The following is a 26,449-nucleotide window of genomic DNA, read 5'->3' as shown; positions in this document are numbered from 1 at the left end:
CACTCAGCGTGGTGTAGGCTTGAGTTTCTCTATCCTTCTCCCTCAGCTCCTCCTCCCCACACTTGTTCTCTCTCTCTTTAAAATAAATAAATAAATCTTAAAAAAAAAAAACAAACCAAAAACCTGGTAAGAAACCTTTATCAACAGCTTCATAGAGATTACTGATGTAATTGTGTCTTAACTATGGAATCACATGATAATACTACATTTCTACTGTTTTCCAAAATGCAAAGGGAAGGTTCCAACTTTACTCCTGATGTTAGTTCCAACTTTGATTGAGTAATCTCCAGAGATATAGCACTGAATCCAGTTGAAGATACAAATGGCTCCCGTTCTCAAAGGGTTACTGTCTATTTCCATAATTACGGCTGGTGCCTTTTTGAGATCTGAAATGATTTGGGTATGAAAAGCCTTGTGAAGGTATGCAGTGGAAATACAAATTATGTAATGGATTTCCCCTAAATACACTTCAGCTTCTTCCCTTGTTATTATAAAGGCCAAGAAAACAGAGAGCTCACCGAAAGAAGATGAAAGTTCATATGAAGACAACAGAATGGTGCACGGTATTGGTGAGTACAGGCTAAGCAAGTGGCTTGTGAAGGTATCAAGGAAGAAATGGAATGGTTACGCGAGGCTCTCCCCATTCCATCCTTTGTCACTGCTTCACAGAAATTTCTTCTCCCAAATCCTCCCCAAGGAAATGTTCTCATAAGTGGTTGACACTCTCTTGCACACATTTGATACACAACTATGGGCAAATATGTTTACAAACTGGAAGTCTTGTTGTAATACTAGTATGAAAGCTAGGTTCTTCTTTTGTCCTAAATCCTTTTGCTTCTGAGAAGAAGAATTGAATTAATTCTACCTTATTTAATCTCAAATCCATAACTTACTAGTGAATTTAGACCCCCTATTTAATTCAGACCTAATTCCCAATTGCATACCCCTATCACAAACATTTTTAATTTCAACACAATAAAAATGTCAGGGCTTATTTAACTTCTAACCCACTTGGACATCCTTGAATTATAGACTCCAGACTATGGCCATTGTAGGCAGGCCAAGAAGAGCTGTTTGTTCTTTTTAATTTTTGTTTTTTTGTTGTTGTTGTTTTGGTTGTTCTTTTTTAATTCCCAATTCAAGCTGCACAGAAAATCTAAACTATTGCGTAAAACAGTCTGATGCTGGAGGGTCCCATCTGAACATTAACATGTCCATTAAAATGGTTTCTAATATTTTCCCAAGTTTTCTCTCATTAATGCAAATGGAGCTAATTATCTGGATGAATTTGAGGTTGCATACTCAGTTCAGCTTTGCTTATGTTCCTCTCCAAACTTTCCTGTTAGATTCTTGCATGAACTTCCAGTGTAAAAGAGGACACATCTGTAAGGCTGACCAACAGGGAAAACCCCACTGTGTTTGCCAAGATTCAGTGACTTGTCCTCCTACGAAACTCCTTGACCAAGTAAGTGTTCTACAAAAGGGTCTCCGAGGGGCCCCAAATAGTGATTCAAATGAAAGTGGTTTGCAATTGAAATATTTGGTTAAAAAAAAAAAAGGCAAATATCCAGGTTATCATCTAACACTTGAAATAATATTGAATAGGAAAAAATCCAGCAAAAACAAGGAATTTCCCCTGTGGCCTAAGATGGTAATAATGGCATTGATCTTCAGAACTCATTTTAAAATTCACTGTATCCTTGGAACATCTGTAGTTTGCGTTCTACTGAGCTTATCTAGAGCTAAATTGTCGTCACCACCAAATTTAATTGATTTTTCTTTTTTTTACCAAATGGGACAGTTATCACTTTAATAACTTCACTTACCTGACCACATCATTGGCACAGTTGATCAGTCTACAAGCTTTAAGGAGCAGGGTCTTTCCCCAATGTACATTCAGAAACATGAGCTTTTTCTCACGCTTGTCTGTCCTAGGTTTGTGGCACTGACAATCAGACCTATGCTAGCTCCTGTCATCTGTTTGCTACGAAGTGTAAACTGGAGGGAACCAAAAAAGGGCACCAACTACAGCTGGATTATTTTGGAGCCTGCAAATGTAAGATTCCTCCACTATTCCACCGTTGCTAAGAGGATTTGGGGTGAATCTCTGCATATCTGATGAATATATATATATACTCCTACATGCAAACAGAAAAAGGCTAATGTAGTTCTGAACCTAGGATGCTCACTAAAGGAGAGACTTTATTTTTTTATTTTTTATTTTTTTAAAGATTTTATTTATTTGACAGAGAGAGAGACAGTGAGAGACAAGCAGGGGGAGTGGGAGAGGGAGAAGCAGGCTTCCCACTGAGCAGAGAGCCCGACTGGGGGCTAGATCCCAGGACCCTGGGATCATGACCTGAGCTGAAGGCAGACACTTAACGACTGAGCCACCCAGGTGCCCCTAAAGGAGAGACTTTAAAAAAATAAAAAGAAAAATGCCCAGGCTTTAACTATAAGAGACTGATTTAATTGGACTGGGTTGGGGCTTTGGTATTGTTTTTTCATTTGTTTTTAAAGTAACCAAGACAACTCTAATGTGCAGCCAGGTTGTAAAACCACTATAATAATGTTACCACTTAATAACTGAGACAAATCATTGGAATTTTGCTAAATTACTTGTCCTCTTTCCAAGTACGTTAAGTCTCTGCCAAGAAGTTTTATGATAATCTATCCTTCCAGAAGTTTTCTTAATTGTCTTCCTTTTACCAAGATACTCTCAGTTGTGTTTGGATCTTCTTATCACTAAGTAATTCTCCACTTTAGCTGTGCTCACTGATATTTCCAATTCTCCTCTCCTTCCTGACACACAAGAGTATTAAACTTCTCAGCCCTCTGGATGTTAAATGTGGCCATATGAGTTGCTTTGTTCAATGGAATTTCAGCCAAAAGCATCCATGTGAGTTCTGGGCAGATGTATTTAAGAGTTAGTGTTTGGTCATCTATGCTTATGCTCCCTCCATCTTGTGTGGAGATGGTGGTGTCTTCATCATCCTGAGCCCCAGAGAGACTGCCATGAGCAGAGCCCTCTTGCCAACTTGTATTGGACTCGAATGTCCAACACAGTGACTATAGTTAACACTGCCATATCTGAAAGTTGCTCAAAGAGTAGATCCTAAAAGTTCTCATCGCAAGGAAAAATAAAAATTTTTGTGACTGGATGAGGTGATACAGTTAACTAAACTTACTGTGGTAGTCCCAGCACAAAATATGGATGTCAGTCATTATGCTGTACACCCTGAACTTACACAGTGCTATGTGTCGATTATAGCTCAATAAAACTACAAAAAACGAAACAAAACACTTTTGTTCTTTTAAGCCACTGAGATTGAACATTATTTGTTACCACAGCATAATCTAACTTCCACTTTTGTCTTTTTTCTCCTAATAAAGAGTTCTTGCATCTTCCACCTCCACATGCCAACTTTCTGATTCTAGGTGCAGTGGTTCTCAGCCCTGCCTGTGTATCAAAATTATCTTTGGAACTTTTAAAACATCCTGATACCCAAGATCCATTCCAAACCAATCAAATCAGAATTTCTTTGAATGGAAGCCAGTATCTGGTATGTTTTCCGAACAGCCTGGCGGGCCTGTTGTGCCACCAGGGGTTAAGGAGACTGTTGTGAGGGTAGGACGGTAAGGGAGCCGTCAGTCACCAGATGTTGTTAGGCTCCTATTACGACTACTTGCCATTGGACAGGAGTAGGACCCAAAGATTAAAATCTCTTTTCTTTCCCCTTGGAATAGCTATTCCTATTTGTACAGACTTTGAAGTGACTCAGTTTCCCCTAAGGATGAGAGACTGGCTCAAGAATATCCTCATGCAGCTTTATGAGCCGAACGCTGAACATGCTGGATATCTAAATGAGAAGCAGAGAAATAAAGTAAGTTACCCACAGGTCAGCTACCTAAGTGTCTGTCTACAGGGCCTGAGGAAAAAGGATGTGTGTGTTGGGGGCAGGGGGGCCTACCTCCCTCTGCATATCAGCAAGAGCCCACTTTGCCTTCCCCCACCTGGTAAGTTCATATGTACTACAGAATAGTAGTGGTCACCATTCATGCCACAAGGTTTGAGACACAGCCAAACCACCCCATTCCTACTCAAAGGGCAGCGGCCTGCGCAAGGACTCTTTAACTCACACTCTAGAGCAAACCCTGGTTGAGCAAAGTGAACCTCAATTCAGCATTTCTATGTTCAGGCCCAGACATATTATTTAAATTTAAACATTTTTTTGCCCTCCTAGGCCAGACAGATTTATTATATAAGAGAAATCCCCTACTTGCAAAGTCAGTAATATATTAAGATTTAAAAGTTCAGAATATTTATTCCAGAAGTTCTCAGGGATAACTCATTCATCAAATAGCTATTGATTGCATCTCAGGTATCTGGAATTGATTTACATACTGGAGATACAGCAATGAACCAAACAAAAATCTCTGCCTTTATGAGATTACATTCTAGGCAAAGAGACTGTGAACAAATATGTGTGTGTGTGTGTAAATGTGTGTATGTGTGTATGTGTTGAGTGTGTGTATAAATTTTGCAAATATGGTCATACATGCAAATATATAAACATGTAAATAAATATGCAAATATATGTATAAGATACTTCAGATGGAATGCTATAAAGAAAAAAATTAAACAAGAAGGAGGCTATGAATTAACTGTGTCAAATGCTGTTTAAAGGTTGTAAGATGAGGACTGACTTGGCCACCGATATGGCATGTGGTGGTCACAGAGTTGATCTTGACAGAAGCTGTTTCTGCAGAATGGAGAGGAGAAAAGCCTGAGTGGACAGGGTTCAGAAGAATAGGAGGAAGGATGTGGAAGCATCAAGTATAGGCAATATTTTCACAGCATTTTGCTATAAAGATGAAAAGTGAGATGGGTGGCATCCGGAGGGGAATGTGAGTTCAAGGGTCCCATCTACCAGTGGGAGATGGTAAAGGATGTTTATATGCCTCTGGTAGTAACCCAATAAAGAAGGAAAAACTAATGAGGGGTAGAAAAGGTGCCCAACTGCCATAGGGTGTTCTTGAAGAGATGAAAAGGAGTAGGCTCCTGAGTACCAGTGAAGGGTTGGGCTTATATTCAGAGCATAGGAAGTTCATCCGTGCTAACAAGGAGGGGGGTTGGTGAATATGGTCATGGGAATGAGTAGAAGTTCCGTTCTAATTGCTCCCTTTTTTTTTTTTAAGATTTTATTTATTTATTTATTTGACACAGAGAGAGAGAGAGAGAGAGAGCACAGCAGGGGGAGTGGCAGGCAGAGGGAGAAGCAGGCTCCCTGCAGAGCAGGGGGAGCCCGATGTGGGACTCGATCCCAGGACCCCGGGATCATGACCTGAGCTGAAGGCAGTTGCTTAACCAACTGAGCCACCCAAGCGCCCTGTTCTAATTGCTTCCAGTTAGTTCATGAGTAACATCACAAGCTGAGAGTTTTATATAAATTGCCCAGAAATAATTTCTGTCCTCTCTCTTTAATACATCATCATGAAAACCTTGAGAGCATTACATACAAAACAGGGAAATTTTAATGGGGGTGGCCAAGTGGTGTCACACCACGGCTAGACTGTGAGCAGACACTGGACTGAAGTACACAGAGAACTAAGAATGGAGTATGTCAGTGGGGGGAAAGCAAGACTTTTTACTAACTTACCAGTAATTTTGCTTAGGTCAATTTAGCCCCTTTCATTAAAACCTTCTTCTACTGTGATGAATAGTACCCGGTTAAAAGAAAAATCAGAAGACTTAAATCTCTTCTGAAAACCACAGGTTGTTGTTGTTGTTGTTGTTGTTTTTTAATGTTAGTTGTTATTCTCTGTAGAAATAAGAAAGTCTATAGTGTTGATTAGAAAGTATTTCATTTGGTCTCATATGATGGTCTGGGCTTATTTTCCTCTGTCATGTCACTGTCACTCTTTAAGTAGTTTAGCAAGTGATAATTCCATTTCACTTGTCTGGTTCCCCCATGATTTTCTCCCTTCCTAATCCCAGGTCAAGAAAATTTACCTGGATGAAAAGAGGCTCTTGGCTGGGGACCATTCCATTGACCTTCTCTTAAGGGACTTTAAGAAAAACTACCACATGTATGTATATCCTGTGCACTGGCAGTTTGGTGAACTTGACCAACATCCTATGGACAGGTAAAAACTCTTTATCTTCCCAATACTAGGTCATCTCCCTGATATAATATCTTACTTATCTATACAAAGATAATTCTAAACAAATTTAGGAAGTTTCCCAGCTCTGATTTAGAACATTGAGATGCCAAACAAATGTGGTTAGGTGTCTAAACACAAAACTGCTTTGAAAAGAACAGAATATGGCCACACCATGGTTCCCAAGTTTAAATGTTAGGACCCAGCCTGCAACAGAGACTCCTTCAATTCTTTCTCATTCGTGATCCTAAATTCCCAAGAAAATCTGATTGGCCCAACTTGGGTAAAGTGCCTACACCTGGAACAATCAGGTATGGTCAGTGGGTAAGAGCCAGGTTGTACAAACACGATTGCTGGCGGGGGCATCCCTATAAATTTAAGATCGTGGGAGAATACATGCCTGCGAGGAAGGAAACCTTGTGACATCCCAAGCGCTGTCTATCTTACCCATAAATAGTTTATTTCATTTGCAGTTTTTCATGAGTGTACTATTTATTTGGCATAAGTAGCAACCTTGTGGAAGGAAAATGCCTTGGTTATCCTAAAAGTTAACTTTGGTATACAAGCTACTCTTTAACATACTGCCATTTACTTTATTGCAGAGTCTTGACTCATTCTGAGCTTGCTCCTTTGCGAGCATCTCTGGTGCCCATGGAACACTGCATAACTCGCTTCTTTGAGGAGTGCGACCCCAACAAGGATAAGCACATCACCCTGAAGGAGTGGGGCCATTGCTTTGGGATTAAAGAAGGTAAATTCATCATCAGCCCAGGGAGAGGGGTGTCCTTTTCTCCAGCAGAGCCCTAAACCCTCCTAGAGAGGTCCTGCTGTGTTCTCAGATTGAAACCTCAAGACAGCAAGGTGGCAGCACTGCAGGTAGAAGTCCCTCAGTGCACATGCTGTCATGGCAAGGTTATTTCCTACTTCCCTTACAATACTCTTTTTTCAAAGGGTAACAGGTGGGAATATGTAGGGGATAACTACACTGAGGTCTTAGCAGTTGCCTAAGCTAAAGAAAATGATGTCAATCCACAGAGCTGTGCCAAATGTCAGAAGGCTACCCTTCTGAGGAAGAAGGGATTTTATATCCTTTCTTAACCTGGGTATTGGTTCAAACTTCTAAAAATTGTATGTAAAGAGTAAAACAGCAAGTCTGATTCTGCCAGTGAGAGATGTCAGAAAAATCTTAGAATTCATTACGGATGCACTGGAGATTGGGCCTCATATCACAAGTTGTGTCCAGATATTATGCCTTTAATCCATGACTTCATCTTCAATGACAATAATAATAATAATAATAATAGTAATAATAATCGAGGGTTCTTTCTTTACTCCTGTGATGGAGGAATTTAGACATTTGTTTTGCTAGGTTATGTCTTAATGTACTTCCTTTTATTTTCCTAAGTTAAAGCTGATTTTTATGAGCAAGCATGTTTTTAAAAATCAAGATTGGAAAGATGTTCAAAAAATGAAGAATCAGAGCTGCTTGCACAATGTAAATCAACAGTAAACATCAAATCTCTAAAGCAGAGGTTTTATATGTATGTTCACAACATACAAGTAGGATGAATGTACACCCAATCAGTAAAGAAAAGTGAGTTCATCAAAGGTCAGAATTTCCCAAAAAGAGGTAACTTGTGTGACCTTCATTTTAAAAATATTCTTCATGGTATGTACAATGCCTTGAAATTAAAGAGAAAGAGTGGAGAGTCAGAAGATTTACTTACTTATTGATAAATAGGTAAGCAGAAAAGATTAGCTCTTTTCCTCTGCAATATTATTCTGTGAAATAAGCACAACTGTAATGAGCAAAGAATGTGTATTTCTGTAAGCACCGAGTGCTGTGTATTGGTTGCCTAATGCTGTGTAACCAATAACTCTAAAGCTTAGAAACTTAAAATCTCACAGTTTCCAAGATCAGGAATCTAAGAGTAGTTCACCTGGATGGTTCTGGCTTGGGTTCTGCTCTCAGCTGCTCTAAGCTCACCCACATGGCTATTGTTGGGAGGCTTCATTTCCTCACCATGTGGTCCTCTCCATGGGATTGCTCACAGCACAGCATCTGGTTTCCTCCAGAGTGAGTGATCAGAGAGAAAATAGAGAGTGAGGGAATCTAAGATTGAAGCTGTAATGTCTTTTATAACCTAATCGCAGAAGTGACATACATTACTTCTGCCATATTCTGTTGGTCAGGCAGACAGCCCTACTGTAATGTGGGAGGAGCTCTTGGAGGCTGGCTGTAACATACTGTTTATACCCTGTTAGCATTGATAGGAAATTAACAAGCTATTAAGACAGAGACCTGCATAAATAATACCAATTTCCTTTCTAACATCTATTCTATAAGCACATTACTTATAAATTCAAATATACTCCTAAAAATGGCTAAAACTGTCTTTTCTAATTCCCATGTTAAGAAGGAAAAATTTGAGATCTAGCAAATTTTGGGTGGAGTCTTTGGGTTTTCCACTTAAAGTATCATGTCATCTGTGAAGAGCGAGAGTTTGACTTCTACTTTGCCAATTTGGATGCTTTCTATTTCTTTTTGTTGTCTGATTGCTGAGGCTAGGACTTCTAGTACTATGTTGAACAACAGTAGTGAGAGTGGGCATCCCTGTCGTGTTCCTAATCCTAGGGGAAAAGCTCTCAGTTTTCCCCCATTGAGAATGGTATTGGCTGTGGGCTTTTCATACAGCCACTCTGAAAAACAGTATGGAGATTCCTCAAGAAGCTAAAAATAGAGCTACTCTATGACCCAGCATTTGCACCACTAGGTATTTACCACAAAGATACAAATGTAGTGATTTGAAGGGACACCTGCACCCCAATGTTTATAGCAGCAATGTCCAGCACCAATGTTTATAACAACTGTGGAAAGAGCCTGGATGTCCATCGACAGATGAATGGATAAAGAAGAATATTCCATAATGGAATATTACTCAGCCATCAGAAAGGATGAAATCTAACCATTTACATAGACATGATGGAACTGGAGGGTATTATGCTGAGAGAAATAAGTCAATCAGAGAAAGACAATTATCATATGGTTCTACTCATATGTGGAATGTAAGAAACTGTAGAGGATCATAGGGAAAGGGAGGGAAAACTGAATGGGAAGAAGTCATGGAGGGAGATGAACCATGAGAGACTCTAAACTGTAAGAAACAAACTGAGGGTTGCTGGAGGGGAGATGGGTGGGGAGATAGGGTAACTGGGTGACGGGCATTAAGGAGGGCACGTGATGTGGTGAACACTGGGTGTTATATGCAACTGATGAATTACTGAACTCTACATCTGAAACTAATGAGGTACTATATGTTGGCTAATGGAGTTTAAATTTTTTAAATTTTTTTTTTTTAAGATTTTATTTATTTGCGAGAGAGAGAATGAGAGACAGAGAGCATGAGAGGGAGGAGGGCCAGAGGGAGAAGCAGACTCCCCGCCGAGCAGGGAGCCCGATGCGAGACTCGATCCCGGGACTCCAGGATCATGACCTGAGCCGAAGGCAGTCGCCCAACCGACTGAGCCACCCAGGCGCCCCGAGTTTAAATTTTTTAAAAAGGACAAAATATACCCAAGTACAGCCACCCCACTCTCCCCACCCCACCATTATCAAGAGGGGGGAAACTTAGCTGGGATAGGACATATTTATGTATGCCCTTTTACATGGCATTTAATTTTAATGGAGTGACCAAATTGGAACAGAGTCCATTTATTTAAGGAAACCAGTTGTGCTCCACTGTCCTAAAACTTCTGGCAACTCTTCAGCATGTAGTCTCACTCAGGCTCTGTGCTGGGCGGTTGTCTGGGAGGAGCAGGAAGGGCTTAGAGTTCAGTAACTCGAAAAGCTCCTAATGATCTTGTTTGTTCACTGTGGTTTGGCCATGATCACGTTATTTTGAAGAAGGGAAAGAATTATCACATAGTAAACCAATAAAGCAAATATTTAATATTCAGTCAGAATAAGTAAACAAGTTACTGCTTTGGGATGTAGCTAGGGAAAACAAAACAAAACAAAATATTTTTAATTATGCTCTTCCTTCCCTCATGGCTGAGAAATCCACAGAAGGACAAGATAAATCTTAGCCAGTGTTTTCCTGAATTTTAACTGACTTTTATCTGAGCTAGATGTGCTCAAATATTCCAGCTCTGTCATTAACTAGCTACGTGAGTTAGGGCATACCGCTTAACCTCAGCAAGTCTCATTTTCCTTATGTGTAAAAATGAGGTTTAATTAAAAGGTGGAGGAGTCTTATTTATTTAGTGCCCATGACATACCATGTATCCACGTTAATCTTCAGAAGAACCTTCTAAGTGAGACCAACAGAGCAAACGAGTCAGATCATGCAGGTCCTACTAAACCAATTAAAGACATTATCCTAAGAGTACTGGAGGATCATGAAAGTGTTTTAAACAAGGGAGTGATTTCACTAGATTTGTATTTAAGAAAGATTCTTTTGGGGCGCCTGGGTGGCTCAGTTGGTTAAGCGACTGCCTTCGGCTCAGGTCATGATCCTGGAGTCCCAGGATCGAGTCCCATATCGGGCTCCTTGCTCAGCAGGGGGTCTGCTTCTCCCTCTGACCCTCCCCCCTCTCATGTGCTCTCTCATTCTCTCTCTCAAATAAATAAATAAAATCTTTAAAAAAAAAAAAAAAGAAAGAAAGATTCTTTTGGTTACATTGTGGAGAAGCCCAAGAAGAGTTGAGAGGATGTGTGGTAAGTTCAGGCATAGTTGATGAGAATTTGAACTAGGGCAGTTACAGTAGGGAAAAAGAAAAGGAAAACTGTTCAAGATATATTTAAAAATATAAACATATTCAAGACATATTCAAGAATATAGACATATTCAAGATGTATAGAAATAATAAGACAATGTTTGCTAGGAAATATGTGGGGGCAGGGAGCAGACAGAGAGATTGAGAGAAAGAGAAGTATGAAACCCAGGCTCCCTGCTCAGCCCAGGCAGGTAAACAGAGGCACAGAGATAGAAAACACAAGAACAGAAGCAGATTTGGGGAAGATTTTAACTTCATTTATGACATGTTGAACTTTTAGGTACATGGGAGACAATGTACAGTTGATAGATGAATATATGGGTCAGCTTTTCAAGAAGGCATTTTGGAATTCAAGTACATGAGGATTATGAGCATACAAAAAGTACTTAGCACCATAAAAGGGAATTACTTAGAAAAATGTGTTCAGTTACATGGAAAAGGCTCGAGGGTTGAACACCAAGGAACAACAATATCTGGATGATAGAGGAGGAAGAAGGAGTTCACAAAGAAGAATGAAAAGTCTCTTGAAAGGAAGGAAGAAAACAGGATAGTGCCTTGTCAAAGGAGTTGTTCAAAGAGGAGGAAGAGATCACAGTGCCAAATGCTGCTGAGATGTCAAGATAAAAGACTAAGAATATTCCTTTTACATAGAACTAAGGATACCCTGAGTGGCCTTAGTAAGAGCAATTTTGGTGGAATGGTAGAGATGGAAGCCAGATTGTATAGCCTGAGAGAGAATAGATGAGATCTGGTCAAGAGTGGCTGTTCCAAGGCAGGACAGAGCTAAAGAGGGTTGTAAAGTTGAGGGAAGGATTTCTGGGAATAAAACAAGCTTGAGCACTGACTCATTCATTCATTCAACAGGTGTTTACTGATGGTCCACATAGTGCCAAGCACTGTTCTCAAGGCTGGATATGCAATCTATTTAAATGCTAATAGGAAGGGCCCAGTGAGGAAAAAAAGTGGAGGATATAAGAAAGAAAAGCAAAAGGGGAAAATTAGGGGAGAACTTCTGAGGTCAGGAGAGATCCTGGGCACAGGCAAAGGATTAGCCTAAAGTCAACAGGAAGGACATCTCTCATCTAAACAACAGAAAGAAGACAAAAAGTATGAACACAACGATAAGTAAATTTACAAGTCATGAGACTAAAATGTCCGTTTTACAAATGAAGCCATTATTCAAAAGAAATATGCCAAAGTTCATAATCTTTCCTACTCTTGGGCAGAGACTTACATTGGGCAGGAAAATTACCTGGTGTCCCAGACGGGGTAGTAGTTTAGTATGGTTCAAGTTTATCTGCTTAAGTATTTGTTCAACAATTAGTGAGTGAGGGTGAGCCATACTGGTAGGCGGGGTCTTATATCCCCTAAAGGATGCTGTCTTCTTTCATAGGTGTGGCAGCAAGTTCTTTTATAATTACTTGTTTGGAGGGGCACCTATAATTACTTGGTTGGAGGGGCACCTGGGCGGCTCAGCCTGTTAAGCATCTGACTCTCAATTTCAGCTCAGTTCATGACCTTGGGATTGTGAAATAGAGCCCTGCATTGGGCTCTGCACTGGCCATGGAGGCTGCTTAAGATTCTCTCTGCCTTTCCTTCTGCCCCCCGACTCTGGTGTGTGCATTCTCTCTCTAACTCTCTTAACTTTTTGCATACACAAAAAATAATAATTACTTGGTTGGAAATTTGATTTAATTGGCACTATACTTCTTATTTCTATTATATTTTAACAATCCTTAGAGGTTAGTATACTTGATACTTCCTTGGCTGGGCCTCTACTAGTCCTTCTCAACCGTACATTAGAACTACCAATGGAGCTTTTTAAATGTATACATGCCATTGTCCCATCCCTGGAAGTTCTAATTCAGGAGGCCAGGGGTATGGCCTGAGGGTGTATCTTTTTTTTTTTTAATTGCGATACAGTTGACACATAAAGTTACATTAGTTTCAGGTGTGCAATAGAGGGATTCAACAAGTCTATATGTTACCATTCTGCTCACCACAAGTGTAGCTACCATCTGTCACCATACAGCGCTATTACAATACCATTGACTATATTCCTTACACTGTATCTTTTATCCCTGTGACTTATTCGTTCCATAACTGGAGGCCTGTATCTCCCACCCTCCTTCACCCATTTTGCCCATCTCCCCACCCCCTCCACTCTGGCAACCATCAGTTCTCTATCCTGCTTTTTGTTTGTTCATTTGTTTTGTTTTTTAGATTCCGCATATAAGTGAAACCATACAGTATCTTTTTAAAGCTTCACAGGTGATGCTGATGCCCTACCAGGGTTGAGAACTATCCTACAGTCTTATTAAATGGTTTCTCTAATCCCCCAGCTCTGACATTATTTGTTTATATTACTACTCTGGCTATTTTCTAAAAGTGTGTTTTGCTTTGTTTTTTACAGAAGACATAGATGAAAATCTCCTGTTTTGAATTATGATTTGAAAGAACTCATACATTCCAGCATCTTCCTGTGTTTCTGACCACTCCTGAAATTATATGCAGCCACAATACTTGTAGATTTATATTTAGTAAAATGTTTGCATGTCTGAGAAGACAATGAGAGTAATTGCTTGCTAACAGTTTATGCTTGCTAACAGTGTATGCACCAAGCATTTAACATTAACTTCGGTAATAAAAGTTTAAATAAAGTCAACATATGCAAAATACTGTGTACTATTTGTGAACAGGAGTTTAACTCATCACTCTCTGCATCCATTTATGAGATACTAATTATAAAACTTGAAGAAAATACTACATTTTGTTCATATTATCATGTACACTTCAAGAAGATGGAATAATGCTCTTTTGTTGTTAATGTGTATTATTTTCAGTATCTTAACGTCCTAATAAAAATCTAAATGCTTACTCAAGCTTATTTCCAGTCATTTATTTAAACAACTGTATGTGAAAGACCAACTCAGGATTCACGCTTCAAATCAAATTGTAATTGTGCTTCCTAGGTCCTACTACTTTTAAAAAGAAAAAAAAAAGTGTGAGTGTGGTTGGGGAAGATGTTTCCTATGGGAAACAAATATTCAGTTGCTAAATAGTAGATGCTTATTAATGTCCTTTGTCGTAATGTAAATTTAAACAGAAAAAATAAATAAATTCAAGTGCTTTCTACTAAATTCAATTTAATATATGGATGACTATGCACTCCTCAATACAACTAATTCTAATTGTTGTGCAGCTGTCCATGTGTGTTGGGAGAAGGGGGGCCTTGCAAAATTTCTACACATTTCACGTCCTCAAAATACAAGTAATGTAAAGATAACATAGACAGTAGAAAGCTCTGAAGTGCCTTAATGTCCAAGGTGGTCAGAGATAAATATTACTACTGTAAATTGATAGCAAGAAATCAGTCATAAGAGAAAATTTGTGTTTTCATTTGAACTCTTTCTTCTTTGATAACAATACAGTAAAGGCTAGATTGCAAAAATAATAAGAAACCATAATAGAGCTTTTTCCAAGGTCTGAACTAAGGCATAAAAGAACCTGTCACCTTCTATATTCTATTTAATAATATTTAAAAGAAAATAAAATGTTTTTGTTACGTATTTTCCTATCTGAAAGATATCAATGCAATTATCTTTATTTTTTCAAATAATCAAAAATGTATTGTTGTGTTAAGAGCTTTGTCTGTTGTAGTCACTGAGAGAATGTGCCCCCAAAGAATTTCATCTAAAGGAACTTATGGAAAAGTGTGCTTTTTATCAGAATAATTTTCTCTGATTAACTTCAAAATTGTATTACCTATTTTCTTAGCTCTGTGAGTCACTTCTTAACCAGATCATATCACACCAGTCATTTCTAAATAATTAAGTTCAATTTGAATAATCAAAATCTAAGTATTATATATAATTTTTTCCAACTAGGGAAATGATTTTAGAAATTAATCCAAAATTCAGAATGTTTTTATTTGTAGCTGCAAAGAAATGTCATGAGAAGTCTTAACTAATTAGTTATAAATTTATGAATTTGTTAGGAACAGTGAAATTATATTTGGAGGTATTAATTAGAACTAAATTACCATTTTAAATGTTTTAGAATAGTGAAAAGTGATTTTAATTATAAAGACACTACCTGTTTATTAAAATGTTTTATTTGAAAATAAGTTCATTTTGGAATGATAAATATTATTTAATAATAGAAAATTTTAGAACCTTAAATTTTCTGTCCACTAAGTCTCCCTTGTATATTGCTGCCCTAGATGATATATTGTGGATGTACTTTAATATTCTTGGTAGTCACAATTTTTAATTGTGGTTTGTTTGTAATAAAGACATTGCTCTAATCCCAACCAAGGAGATGAAGTTATTTTCTCAGTCATCAGTCTTTAAGCCCTATCTCTGTGTGAGATACTTTAGAAAAAGTTCGACTTCTAGTCTGAAACCATTTATTCAGTTTAGCTTTAAATCTTGTGACTCATATTGCCCATGACCATAAAGGCATTCGTAATATGGCTTAAATACTAGATAGGCGTACAGATTCTAGAAGATCACACTGCTCCTTGACTTCTTTGCTCCGAGGGCCATTTGAAGCAAAGGTAATTAAAAAGACATACGGTATATTCTGGGCTGATTCTATTGCACTAGGTAAAAGAAGGTAAAATTTTCTCGTGTTGGGTAATTTATGATTTCTAGCAAGCCCACTTATCAAAGAAGAAAATTCAAGGGTTTCGATCCTGAAGGAAGAAAAGTCCAAAGGAGAAACCTGAAAAAGAAGAGAAAGGTAGATGAGTTGCCTAATTCAGGCAAAGTAAAATAGCATGAAGATAAGTCATAGTTGAGTTTAAAATATATATAAAATAGTTGAAGAGTGACTTTTATAAAGAGATTATACCTTGCTTCAGATGCTGGTGACAAGTCTTATGAAGAATGTGATGAATTTGATTTTCTTTCAAAATTCAATTCCAGAGTACAGTGGTTTGGTTTGAAACCCACATGGTAAGTTAATTTGAATTAAATGTGATTTAAGACCATAAAAATGCTTGCTTTCAGAATCTGCTGGCCAGTAAAGACCACACTGATTTCCTTTTTTGAATTTACTCATATTTACTAGTATTGTGCTATTCTCTACCAATCCACTGTGCCTTACAAGATTTTTCCCCTATCGTTTTCTTCTTGAGAAATTATAATTGTCAGTAACAGCATCCAGACTATGTGAAAGTCTAGTAAGTCTCATGTGGGTAGAAGCTTGAGGTGGATTTATTTGTATATTATATAAGAAATCTCATTTGAGGGGTACCTGGGTTAAGCATCTGCCTTCGGCCCAGGACATGATCCCAGGGTCCTGGGTTTGAGCCCTGTATCAGGCTTTCTGCTCAGTGGGGAATCTGCTTCTCTCTCTCTCTCTCTTTCTCTCCCTCTCTCTCTCCCTCCCTCCCCACTGCTCGTTTTCTCTCAAATAAATAAAATATTAAATAAAAAAAAAAGAAATCTTGGGGCACCTGGGTGGCTCAGTCGTTAAGCGTCTGCCTTCGGGTCAGATCATGATCCCCCGGTCCTGGGATCGAGCCCCACATCGGGCTCCCTGCTCCGCGGGAAGCCTGCTTCTCCCTCTCCCACTCCCCCTGCTTGTGTTCCTGCTCTCGCTGTGTCTCTCTCTGTCAAATAAATAAATAAAATCTTTAAAAAAGAAAAAAAAATCTCATTTGAGCCAGTGGTGGTATGTCTGCAATACTAAGCATGATGCAACACTGGTGTTTAAAGATTGGTGGGTAGAGGTCACAAATTCAAATAACTTCAGGGACCAAACAGCTATAGGTTAAACTGTGAGATTATATATATATATTTTTAAAGATTTTATTTATTTATTTGAGAGAGAGAGAATGAGAGACAGAGAGCATGAGAAGGAGGAAGGTCAGAGGGAGAAGCAGACTCCCTGCCGAGCAGGGAGCCCGATGCGGGACTCGATCCCGGGACTCCAGGATCATGACCTGAGCCGAAGGCAGTCGCCTAACCAACTGAGCCACCCAGGCGCCCTAAACTGTGAGATTATAAGGAAGAGTAGGAATTGTATGCAATGTTATGAGCCCAAGAATGTATGTCTTGTCTGAAGGCATTCAAAGTTTTTTAAAGCACTGTTCTAGGCTTACAAAACCTAAATCTGGAGGCAGAATTTAGCTTGACCACTATTTCAACAGCTCTAAGTAAACAGCCTATTTACAACAGAAATAGGACTTAGAAAAAACTAAAAATGATCTTCTAACCCTTCAATTCCAGACTCTTCCTTCAGAATGCAATTTCTCATCTTGGCTGGCCTTTTGAGCATTGCCACTGCTCTGCCGATCCCTGTGAGTACACCTCCTCCATTGTCCACTCCATTTCCATTCTGGAGACAGTATTTCTGGGCTAGGAAGCCTTTCCTGTATCTTTTCATTTCACAAAAGAGAAAGGTAGAGTCCAGGAAAGTTGTAGAATCAGGAATTTATCACTTGTCCTCACCCAGTAGTCTTCCCAGGACCAATCTCAGTCCCACGTGCCATCTGCTAACTGGGTGACCTTGAGCAAGGAGCTGACCCATGGCTTCTCAGTCTGTAAAATGAGTCATAAGAATGATCTCAGAGTAGTGCAAAGATAACAAAAATACATCTGAAGCACATAAGAGTCCTGACTGGAAAATAGGAAGCTCTCAAATAAATTTAGCCAGATGGAACCCTATTCCACAGTGACCTAAGTCCTAAGTATGCAGTTTTTTGTTGTTGTTGTTGTTGTTTTTAAAGATTTTATTTATTTATTTGAGACAGAGAGAATGAGAGACAGAGAGCATGAGAGGGAGGAGGGTCAGAGGGAGAAGCAGACTCCCTGCCAAGCAGGGAGCCCGATGCGGGACTCGATCCCAGGACTCCAGGATCATGACCTGAGCCGAAGGCAGTCGCTTAACCAACTGAGCCACCCAGGCGCCCTAAGTATGCAGTTTGAATTGAGTTTCATTTATGATATCTTTACCCCAGTCCATCTCACGTTGACTACAGCCATGCCTTCCGCATCTATACCAATGAGATCTAGGAGTGTCATCTGTATCAGCTACAATCTGAATAAGTAGGACACCCAGTAGACAAGAAATCCTCTTTCCTGCACGTTTTGTAACCAAGGAGCTTTCAAAGTGAGGGAGCTTTCAAAATTTGTGTTTGGGGATACAAAATTTAAATTTACAGTACTATACTCCCTTCACTTTGAACTTCTAAACACTGAGAACTAAATTGAGAACACTGTTGATTTGAAGATAAAGAGGCATGCAACATGTAATTACTCTTAAGAAACGTAAATGAAAACATTCCGAAGTAAGTTTAAAGGCAAAAAGTACACCTTCTAAATCACTGAACAAAATTAATTCGACATTTCCCCATTAGATAGGCAACGCTTTTCATTTCAGAAGTGAAGGTACAGGGGCGCCTGGGTGGCTCAGTCATTAAGCTTCTGCCTTCGGCTCAGGTCATGGTCCCAGGGAACTGGGATCGAGCCCCGCATCAGGCTCTCTGCTTGGCGGGGACCCTGCTTCTCCCTCTCCCACTGCCCCTGCTTGTGTTCCCTCTCTCGCTGTCTCTCTCTCTGTCAAATAAATAAATAAAATCTTAAAAAAGAAGAAGAAGAAGAAGTGAAGGTGCACCACTGGTGGGCGTACTGCCGAATAGTGGCCTGTTACCTATTCTCATAAAATCTCTTTGTAACGAATACTGTATTGGCATATGTTGCTTCACCTTGTTGCTGTTGTTGTTTTACAAGCTTGAACAATTTGGAGGAAGTACCAGTGAACAGGTAAACTTCTCGTATTTTCAAATACGGTGCTCATCATTTTTAAAGTTTACAGTTGTCTGAAATAACTGACATCATGTTTCTTTTTACAGAGATTTGGCTTTTACCCACCACCAGGACCACCATTTTTTCCTCAGATCCTGTTTCCCCCACCTCTGCCTCCCCAACTGCCCTTGGTAAACATGGGTTTGAGGAATCTCAAATTACAAAACATATGTATTACTTAGATGATGGCTATTAAATTTCCCAGATTTTCATACCCAAATATGAGGCTTTAAGAGCTTGCCAGGCATCAGCTCTTCACACCCCCGCCCCGCACAGCCTGTGGTGGAATGTGACAAGTGGCCAGAGGATTTCCCCCTCTGAATCATCAGTGACTTCTTCCAGTTGCCATCAAAAAGGTGTTCATACTGAATTCCTTTGACTGTGGTGAGCCTAGGTGCTCTTCATGAAGAAAATACCTCTTTCAATACCTTTTTCCAAATCATCTTGCTGCTTTTTTTTTTTTTTCCCAGCTCTCTGTAACTTTTTCTCAGAGGTGAAACAATATAATTAGTTTACTCTTCCTGTTAGTTCCTCTCCAATGTCTTCTAATATCTAGAATCTTGTAACATTTGTAAATAAAGGCCAGAAGAGTGCTAAATACATAATAGAATTTCCTTCACTCTCTATGTAATACTTACACTCATACAGACAGGTAACATTCATTCGATTAATATTTACTGAGTGTCTACTGCATGGTAGGGTCTCTAGTGAGGGCTGGAAATACAAAAACTGTAAGTTCACAATTGGATGAGAGAGAAATCTGTAAATGTAAAAATATAAGTTGATAAGTGCTTCTAGATGTAAATACATAGTTGACTTGGGCCGTGATCAAAGACTTCATTCACAGAGGAGAAGTGATCGGAGCCCGGTCCCAAGGGCTGAGGAGTGGGCGGGGCGCTGCGGGCAGAGGGAACTGCAAGTGTGTGGGAAGGACCTGAGAACGACAGGACAATCTGGGCGAAGGATCAGGACAATGAGGCTGTAACACAGACTGGAGATGTGTTACATTTGGACAGTATTTAAGCAATGATATTTTGAAAAGTTCACACACATTTTAAAATAGAATCTTGCTTGGGGCGCCTGGGTGGCTCAGTCGGTTAAGCGGCTGCCGTCGGCTCAGGTCATGATCCTGGAGTCCCTGGATCGAGTCCCGCATCGGGCTCCCTGCTCTGCGGGGAGCCTGCTTCTCCCTCTCCCTCTGCCTACTTGTGTTCTCTCTCTATCTCTCTGTCAAATAAATAAATAAAATCTTAAAAATAAATAAATAAAATAAAATAGAATTTTGCTTAACTTCTTGTCTACCACCTACTTTGAAAACAAACATGGTTTTGTATGATTTTTGTTTTATATCTAAATGTAATAAACACCTTTTTGCTTGTATTTAATTTCAAACTGTTTATATCACAACTTTAAGTAGGCTTTTGGAAATTTGTCACTGAAGTTACAGTACTCAATGGAACAGTCTTTAATGTTTTCACATATCCTGAATTTCTAAGTACTTGCATTTATCATTAATTGCTAATTAATTGCTAATTTTGGTTCTAGTCAAGGCTAGAGCATTGTTTCCCTTTTCGTTTTCTGGCTGAAATTCAGTTAAGATTTAAGTTTCTCTGTTAACATCTTATGTAAATCCGTATGGCAACAAAGAATCACTAGTATTTGAAATGGAAACTTCCTTCCACCAGATGGCAGAGTAGTATTAAAATCAAATAAACCACTATAGAGAAATTGGCAGATTCACAAGAACTATCAAGCCCATAAGACAGATTCCTTGGCTTTCGATTTGACTAATTAAGCCAAAAAAAAAAAAAAAAGGCATACCTCTCAAGAGAAAAAAAATAATTTAAAATCCCTTAGAATCTAAGCTCCACCAAGTAGAAAGTGGGCTCCTTTAAGAGCATATAATTGTTCAATAAGTACTGGATGGATGGATGGATGGATGGATGGATGGATGGATGGATGGATGGATGAGTTAATGAGAAAAAAAGCTAAAACAAAATTTTGTTTTATTCACAATTCACTTTCCCCCTCTTTTTTTGTAGATTCCAATTCCTCTTCCTTTTCCTTTTCCTTTTGATCCAAATCAGGTAAGTATACTTAAAATGTCATTAAGAAAGTATTTAAATGAATACAAAACAAAAAATTGAAAATTCTTTAGATTTAATTGGAGAGAAACCTGATACCAAGGATTAATAGTCATCATTCTCTTTTGGACCTTCAGTTATTGGTATTTTATCTGGTTTGAGTCATTTAATGTACAAATCTCACATACCCTTGCAAACTGAACTACCTAAGACCTGAAACTTTCCTTGATCGTGTGGAAGGAACCCAGGAAACTAGTAGAAAAAGCATTTGAAGTCAAATAATCTAGGGATGCAAACTCTGCCATTTCATACTTTGGAGTGATCTTGAATTCCTTTGAGTCTTACTTTCTTCTAGATTATAAAATAATGAAAATGAATGATTTATAAAGTCCATTTCACCTCTAAAATCATATGCTTATATCTGCCATTAATGAGATAAAAATGCATTCTTATTGAAATGGAATCCTTTGAACTGGATTTAAGATTATGGTCATGTTATAAAAGGATTATTTAAATTTTACTTTTGACAGGATTTTGCTGAATGGGAGGACAATTACATGTGATGAGATTGATTGAGTCACAAACCAAAAAATAAGTTGTGTATTTTATAGCATATTAAAACTAAATTTTTTAATGATACTCCTATTACAATGATAGGAAATGACATTATTAAGGTTTTCTTTCATAAAGAAGTGATCCTAAAATATAGTCTTTTTTCCAACCTAGTAGGCATAAGTTTAATGACCTTTTCAAAAAGTCCCTGCTGTGTTTGGATACCACAAAAGAAAATGTGGACTATATGCTTCCAGAGATAGTAGGTTTGGGGGGGGGGGGAAGGGGGAGTTACTTAAAATATTAGTGAATATGATTCTTAATGACATAATTTTAGAAATGTAAAAATTCTAAAAAGCATGTTTTCATTAATCAAGCTAATATAAAATGTATAACATAGACAAGATAAACAAAATGCTGAATTACAACTCCTTATTTTATTACATTTTATTCTAGGTCCTGACACTTAATGATCTTATAATGGTAAATATATCTGCCCTGTTAATGTATAAAGTTCATAAAAATGTTACATGGAACTCCTTATATAAGATAGGCCAGTTCATCATGAAAATTACTATCTTCATGCTTTTTTTTTTTAAGATTTTATTTGACAGAGAGACACAGTGAGAGAGGGAACACAAGCAGGGGGGAGTGGGAGAGGGAAAAGCAGGCTTCCCACGGAGCACGGAGCCTGATGCAGGGCTCGATCCCAGTACCCTGAGATCATGACCTGAGCCTAAGGCAGCCGCTTAGTGACTGAGCACCCAAGCGCCCCGAAAATTACTATCTTTATTAGTCTAATTCATTTGGAAACAAAATAAAGCACAGCTGTTAAATTCAAAGCCAAAAAACAATCTCAATGCACGTGGACAGTTCTACATTCATTATTGAATTCATCCAAACTATGTATTGACAAAACCACCTCTTCCATCACTGATGAGGGTGAAAGTGAAGAGTTGAAAGACTTACAGAATAAACTGCTTTAGGAGAAATGAAATAGACTTGATTATTGCTTCACTAACAAGGCATTAGTATAAACACATAATACATTAAAAATTATCAAATCTAAATTCCAACAGATAATGCTTTTTTAACTGAAATGCATGAATTCAACTTTTTAATGATGCCCTTCATTGATACAGTAAGTTAGTCAGGATCTTAGTTTATGAAAACTCAGGAGAAATACTTGAGTGGACTTACAAAAGAAAACACTAAAAAATTCCATTTCCTCTAAAAACATACTTTTCATACTTAAACATTTTCTGAAATCAAGACAAAACTCACAACAGATACATATATTTATTCTAAGGGGATCTCCTTTTTCTTTAAAATGCAATCATTAACTAAGTGGTACATTTTACAGTTGGTGGTATCTTAGAACCAAGGACATGCATATTTTGTACAAATGTCAGAAACTTAGACCTAAATCATCTGTGTGTCTGAGGTAAAAATTTTCGGATTCGAGACTATTTAAAGCCAACCATCTTGAGCAATATTTATGCGTCCCAGAACCTTGAGATCAAATAGCTTCTGAGTCTAATCAATAAGAACTTAAGTCTCTTGAGTTGAAGTGCTAGTGCTCTCCCCACAATCCACTCTGTTTAAGCAACATTATAGTCCATTTCCAAAGGGCAAACAATAAAAATTCTTGCATATTTCTAACTAAAAATGTTTTAGGAAACTATCTTCCATGATTAATTACTGATGATTACAAAAATAGCAAGTTCACCTCTACATCAAAACATGGCTGAAAGACCACCGGCCTGCAGTTGGAAAGCTTAGATTCTCATCTTACTTTCACAATTAAATTAGCTGTGTGACCATGGGAAAAAGTATAGTTTATCTCCAAAGTCTCTTCCAGTGAAAATACTGACTCCTCAGACACAGGACTCATTCAGGTTACCAGATCTGAACACTTAATATCTATTTATACTTTCTTTTATTGAACTTTTTAAAAGTATTATTGGCTGAGGCATCTGGCTGGCTCAGTCAGTAGAGCGTGTGACTCTTGATCTCGGGGTCGTGAGTTCGAACTCCACGTTGAGTGGCGAGATCACTTAATAAAATCTTAAAAAAAAAAAAAAAAAGTGCTGTTGGCCGCAACCCATCGTGGGAAGAATTCTGACTGAATAACTTATAGAATTGCATCATCTTCATAGTCATAAGAATTTTTTTCTCCCAGTGATCCTAGTTAAGTCAGAAAGCAGGAAGAGGCCCCCTAAGAGAACAAACACTACCTCAGGTATCGCTCTTGCCTAAGAGAAAATTGGGACAGTGTTTAGCTTACATGTTCTTGCATATGTGCCGGGGTGGACAGCTCTGCAAATAGAGGGATTCGCCTTCTTTCAGTGGTCAATTCCTTGAGCAAGCTGCCAGTCTGTTAAAACATAAGGACCTGTGGAAGCTACAAAGCAGGACTTTTCCAGTGAAACGGGTTGTCTAAGCAGACCCTCAAAGCAAAGTAGTCATAGTTGTCCTACAATTTTGGTTCAAGTATCATTCACATAGGGAGCTTGCATAATTTAAGAAACATAGCACTTGCCTGGATATGTACACAGCGAGTTTCTTAACCATTCACATCAAGTTCCTATCTTTCAGATATAGTGAATATAGTTACAAGAAAATAGTTACAAGGGAATAGTTTTTTGAATTAAGGAAATTTAAATCTAGATAGTGTATATTCATTTTAAAATCTTACATCACATAAATAAAGCACTAAAAATGGAATTTTTCAACAAAAAGAAAGATTTTCATATAGAAAATATTTTAGCTTATATGTGGACTAAGTTAAAAAAATAAACCCACTGAGAGCTCTAGCACTGATCATTGACTTTTCTTCTTTCATAGTTAATCACTTCTATTTTGAACCAACTTGGGGTAAGTTCATATTAATTTTTAAGCTATTATAAACTACAAACCTATTTAATGGACTGATGAGTTTTTTTGGTTTTTTTTTTTTTTTTTAGGGTTTCATTGGGGTAAGACTTTATTTCTATGATTCTATTGATAAAAGCAAGTGACATTTAATCTCAGGAAAGGTAAGGATAATTCTCCTGAACCATAAAAACATATGGCAGAGTCAAACCCAACTGACTTACCCAAATTAGAGCTCCTTAGTATCAGGCCATCAAAGGCCAGATGGGAGAAGTTAAGCGCTTTGTTGCAGAAAACCCAGTTGAAGATAAAATTTATCAGCACTTCCGGTGTAACAGAACCACATTATTTTCTACCTCCCAGTACACATGATTATACCAATACTAATCCATCAGCAGTAAAATAACCATAGGATGGGAGACATGAGTGGAAGCAAAGAAGAAATTATGGCAAAAATACCTTCATATAGTAACTATAATCTGTATTGTTTATTTTGGCAGAAATAAATCTCTCACTACTATGTCAGAAGTTATATACGGTGAGTAAAATCCCCACATATCTTTCAAGCACTATTATACATTTTAAAAATATTTTTATCTTAGGAGTTTAATAGTCTCAGCTCATGTCCATATTGATAAATTAATAGTTCAATGAAAGTGTACTGATGAAAGCAGGTAATTAATTAACCTACTTAAATGCTTTCTTCAAAGGATGTATTTTTAAATCAGTTTATTAAAACTTCACAAATATGTTAGAGTATAATACCAACCACCATTTCTTATACTGTAAGAAAATAGAGCATTTAACCTCTAAAAGTGGTTAGAATTTTCAAGTGCCCTCTTTAGCTACCAAATATTTAGGTTTTAGATAATTATGGTCTTATTATGTAAGTTCAGCATATGCTTCCGTTTGAGTTTGAAATGCTTTCAAAAGCTTAAGAACACCTGCTAGCAAGAAAAATATTGGTTGCTGTCACTTAGCCTTAAGATATTACCAAATAAACTGTCTCTGAGCCAAAATTTCAATTTCAACAATGCTAGCTACATCACACGTGGCCCTAAAGTCAAGTCGTAAACTCTAACTATATCACTATGGATAATGTGGGTACTCCTTAAGTAATATATAATCTTCCAAACAGCATGCTTAAAGTAACAAATCGTAAAAGCTTCATCACCTTAGTAAGGAACACAATACAGAACAGATTTAGGAACAAGGCAGACCAGGATTCAAATCCCAGCTCTGGCCCTTTCTGAATTAACCTTGGGACAATCTTTCTAAATATCATTTTCATCTGTGAAATGGAAATAATACCACCTAACTTCATAGGATTGTTGTTGAGGATTGAGTGATATCATGTAGATACTCAGTAAATGGATGTTATTACTATTTTGCTAAATATCTCCTTTAGACAAAAGTATTCCAAGAGTATTCCTGATACCTAAAATATAAGAAAAGCAAATATGGAGGTAATATCACCTAGTAATATAGGAGCAGATATTCCTCCAGAAATGTCTTAAACTAAAATTTTAATCTGGTTTTTCTTATTATAGATGATGCTGGATATTTAAAACACTTATCAGAAGATTATCTACTTCTATCCTTCTATAGTTTATAGTAGTTTTATAATTCTGCATACTTTGTATATGTTCCAGAGAAAACTCCAAAATGCCATGAAGAATTTATTATCTATAGATCATGTGCTTTAGTCATTCTTTAAATAAAATGTATTATCTAATATCTTTTCTAATGTCAATGCAAATATTTCAACACTATTAGACATAAGTAAATGTTGACCTTCAGGGAATTGCTCAAACTTTCTCAAGAGCTTTAGTAAGCAGCTTCAATTTAAAGAATTCTATTCAGTGCCAGGAAAACGCAATCTCTTCCTGCCAAAGAGTAAAAGTAGAATCCAAATCATTCATTCTAGGAGAAGGTCATCCTACCTATCACCTAATGAGCAGGTCATCCTGGTCAGCACAAGTCCCTTATTACATATCCAGGGACCAGGATTTTATGGATTTTAGAAAATTAGTACCGTATTTAAACCTTGTAACTCTTCCAGAAGGGTCTGAAACATCCTGAAATCAAACATTCTAATGTTTCTCAGCAAAATTTACAGTCACAAGAATGGAGAGAAAGCTTCCTGTCAGTTCAGCTCAGGTTTACCACCAAAGTAGTTTTGACACT

At 37.9% G+C, this 26,449-nt stretch overlaps 1 protein-coding gene and 1 long non-coding RNA gene across 7 annotated transcripts in view; both read left to right on the top strand.

The window, feature by feature from the left end:
- SPARCL1 (SPARC like 1) overlaps nt 1–13,820 on the top strand; it is a 52,414-nt gene extending 38,594 nt beyond the window's left edge. For 5 of the 6 annotated variants that reach the window (XM_064584769.1, XM_045880797.3, XM_045880799.3 and 2 more), the window contains 7 exons: nt 497–569; nt 1,347–1,465; nt 1,936–2,056; nt 3,748–3,884; nt 5,999–6,147; nt 6,765–6,913; nt 13,352–13,820. In XM_064584769.1, the coding sequence (XP_064440839.1) occupies nt 497–569; nt 1,347–1,465; nt 1,936–2,056; nt 3,748–3,884; nt 5,999–6,147; nt 6,765–6,913; nt 13,352–13,380 (777 nt within the window). In that variant the 3' untranslated portion in view covers nt 13,381–13,820. The remainder of the gene's footprint in view (nt 1–496; nt 570–1,346; nt 1,466–1,935; nt 2,057–3,747; nt 3,885–5,998; nt 6,148–6,764; nt 6,914–13,351) is intronic. The other variant, XM_045880800.3, reaches the window with a different exon arrangement.
- A 3,983-nt stretch (nt 13,821–17,803) lies between these two features.
- Nucleotides 17,804–21,132, top strand: LOC129045984 (uncharacterized). The gene is made up of 2 exons (XR_008506563.2): nt 17,804–18,883; nt 20,795–21,132. It is a non-coding gene; the product is annotated as an uncharacterized LOC129045984 (long non-coding RNA).
- The last annotated feature ends 5,317 nt before the right edge of the window (nt 21,133–26,449 follow it).

The sequence above is a fragment of the Mirounga angustirostris genome, unplaced genomic scaffold (assembly GCF_029215605.1).
Source record: "Mirounga angustirostris isolate CCGP_5_RB_7025 unplaced genomic scaffold, mMirAng1.0.hap1 SCAF_2, whole genome shotgun sequence".
Classification (NCBI taxonomy): domain Eukaryota; kingdom Metazoa; phylum Chordata; class Mammalia; order Carnivora; family Phocidae; genus Mirounga; species Mirounga angustirostris.
The sequence above is the reverse complement of the archived record's forward strand: the minus strand, read 5'-3'. Positions and strand labels throughout refer to the sequence as shown.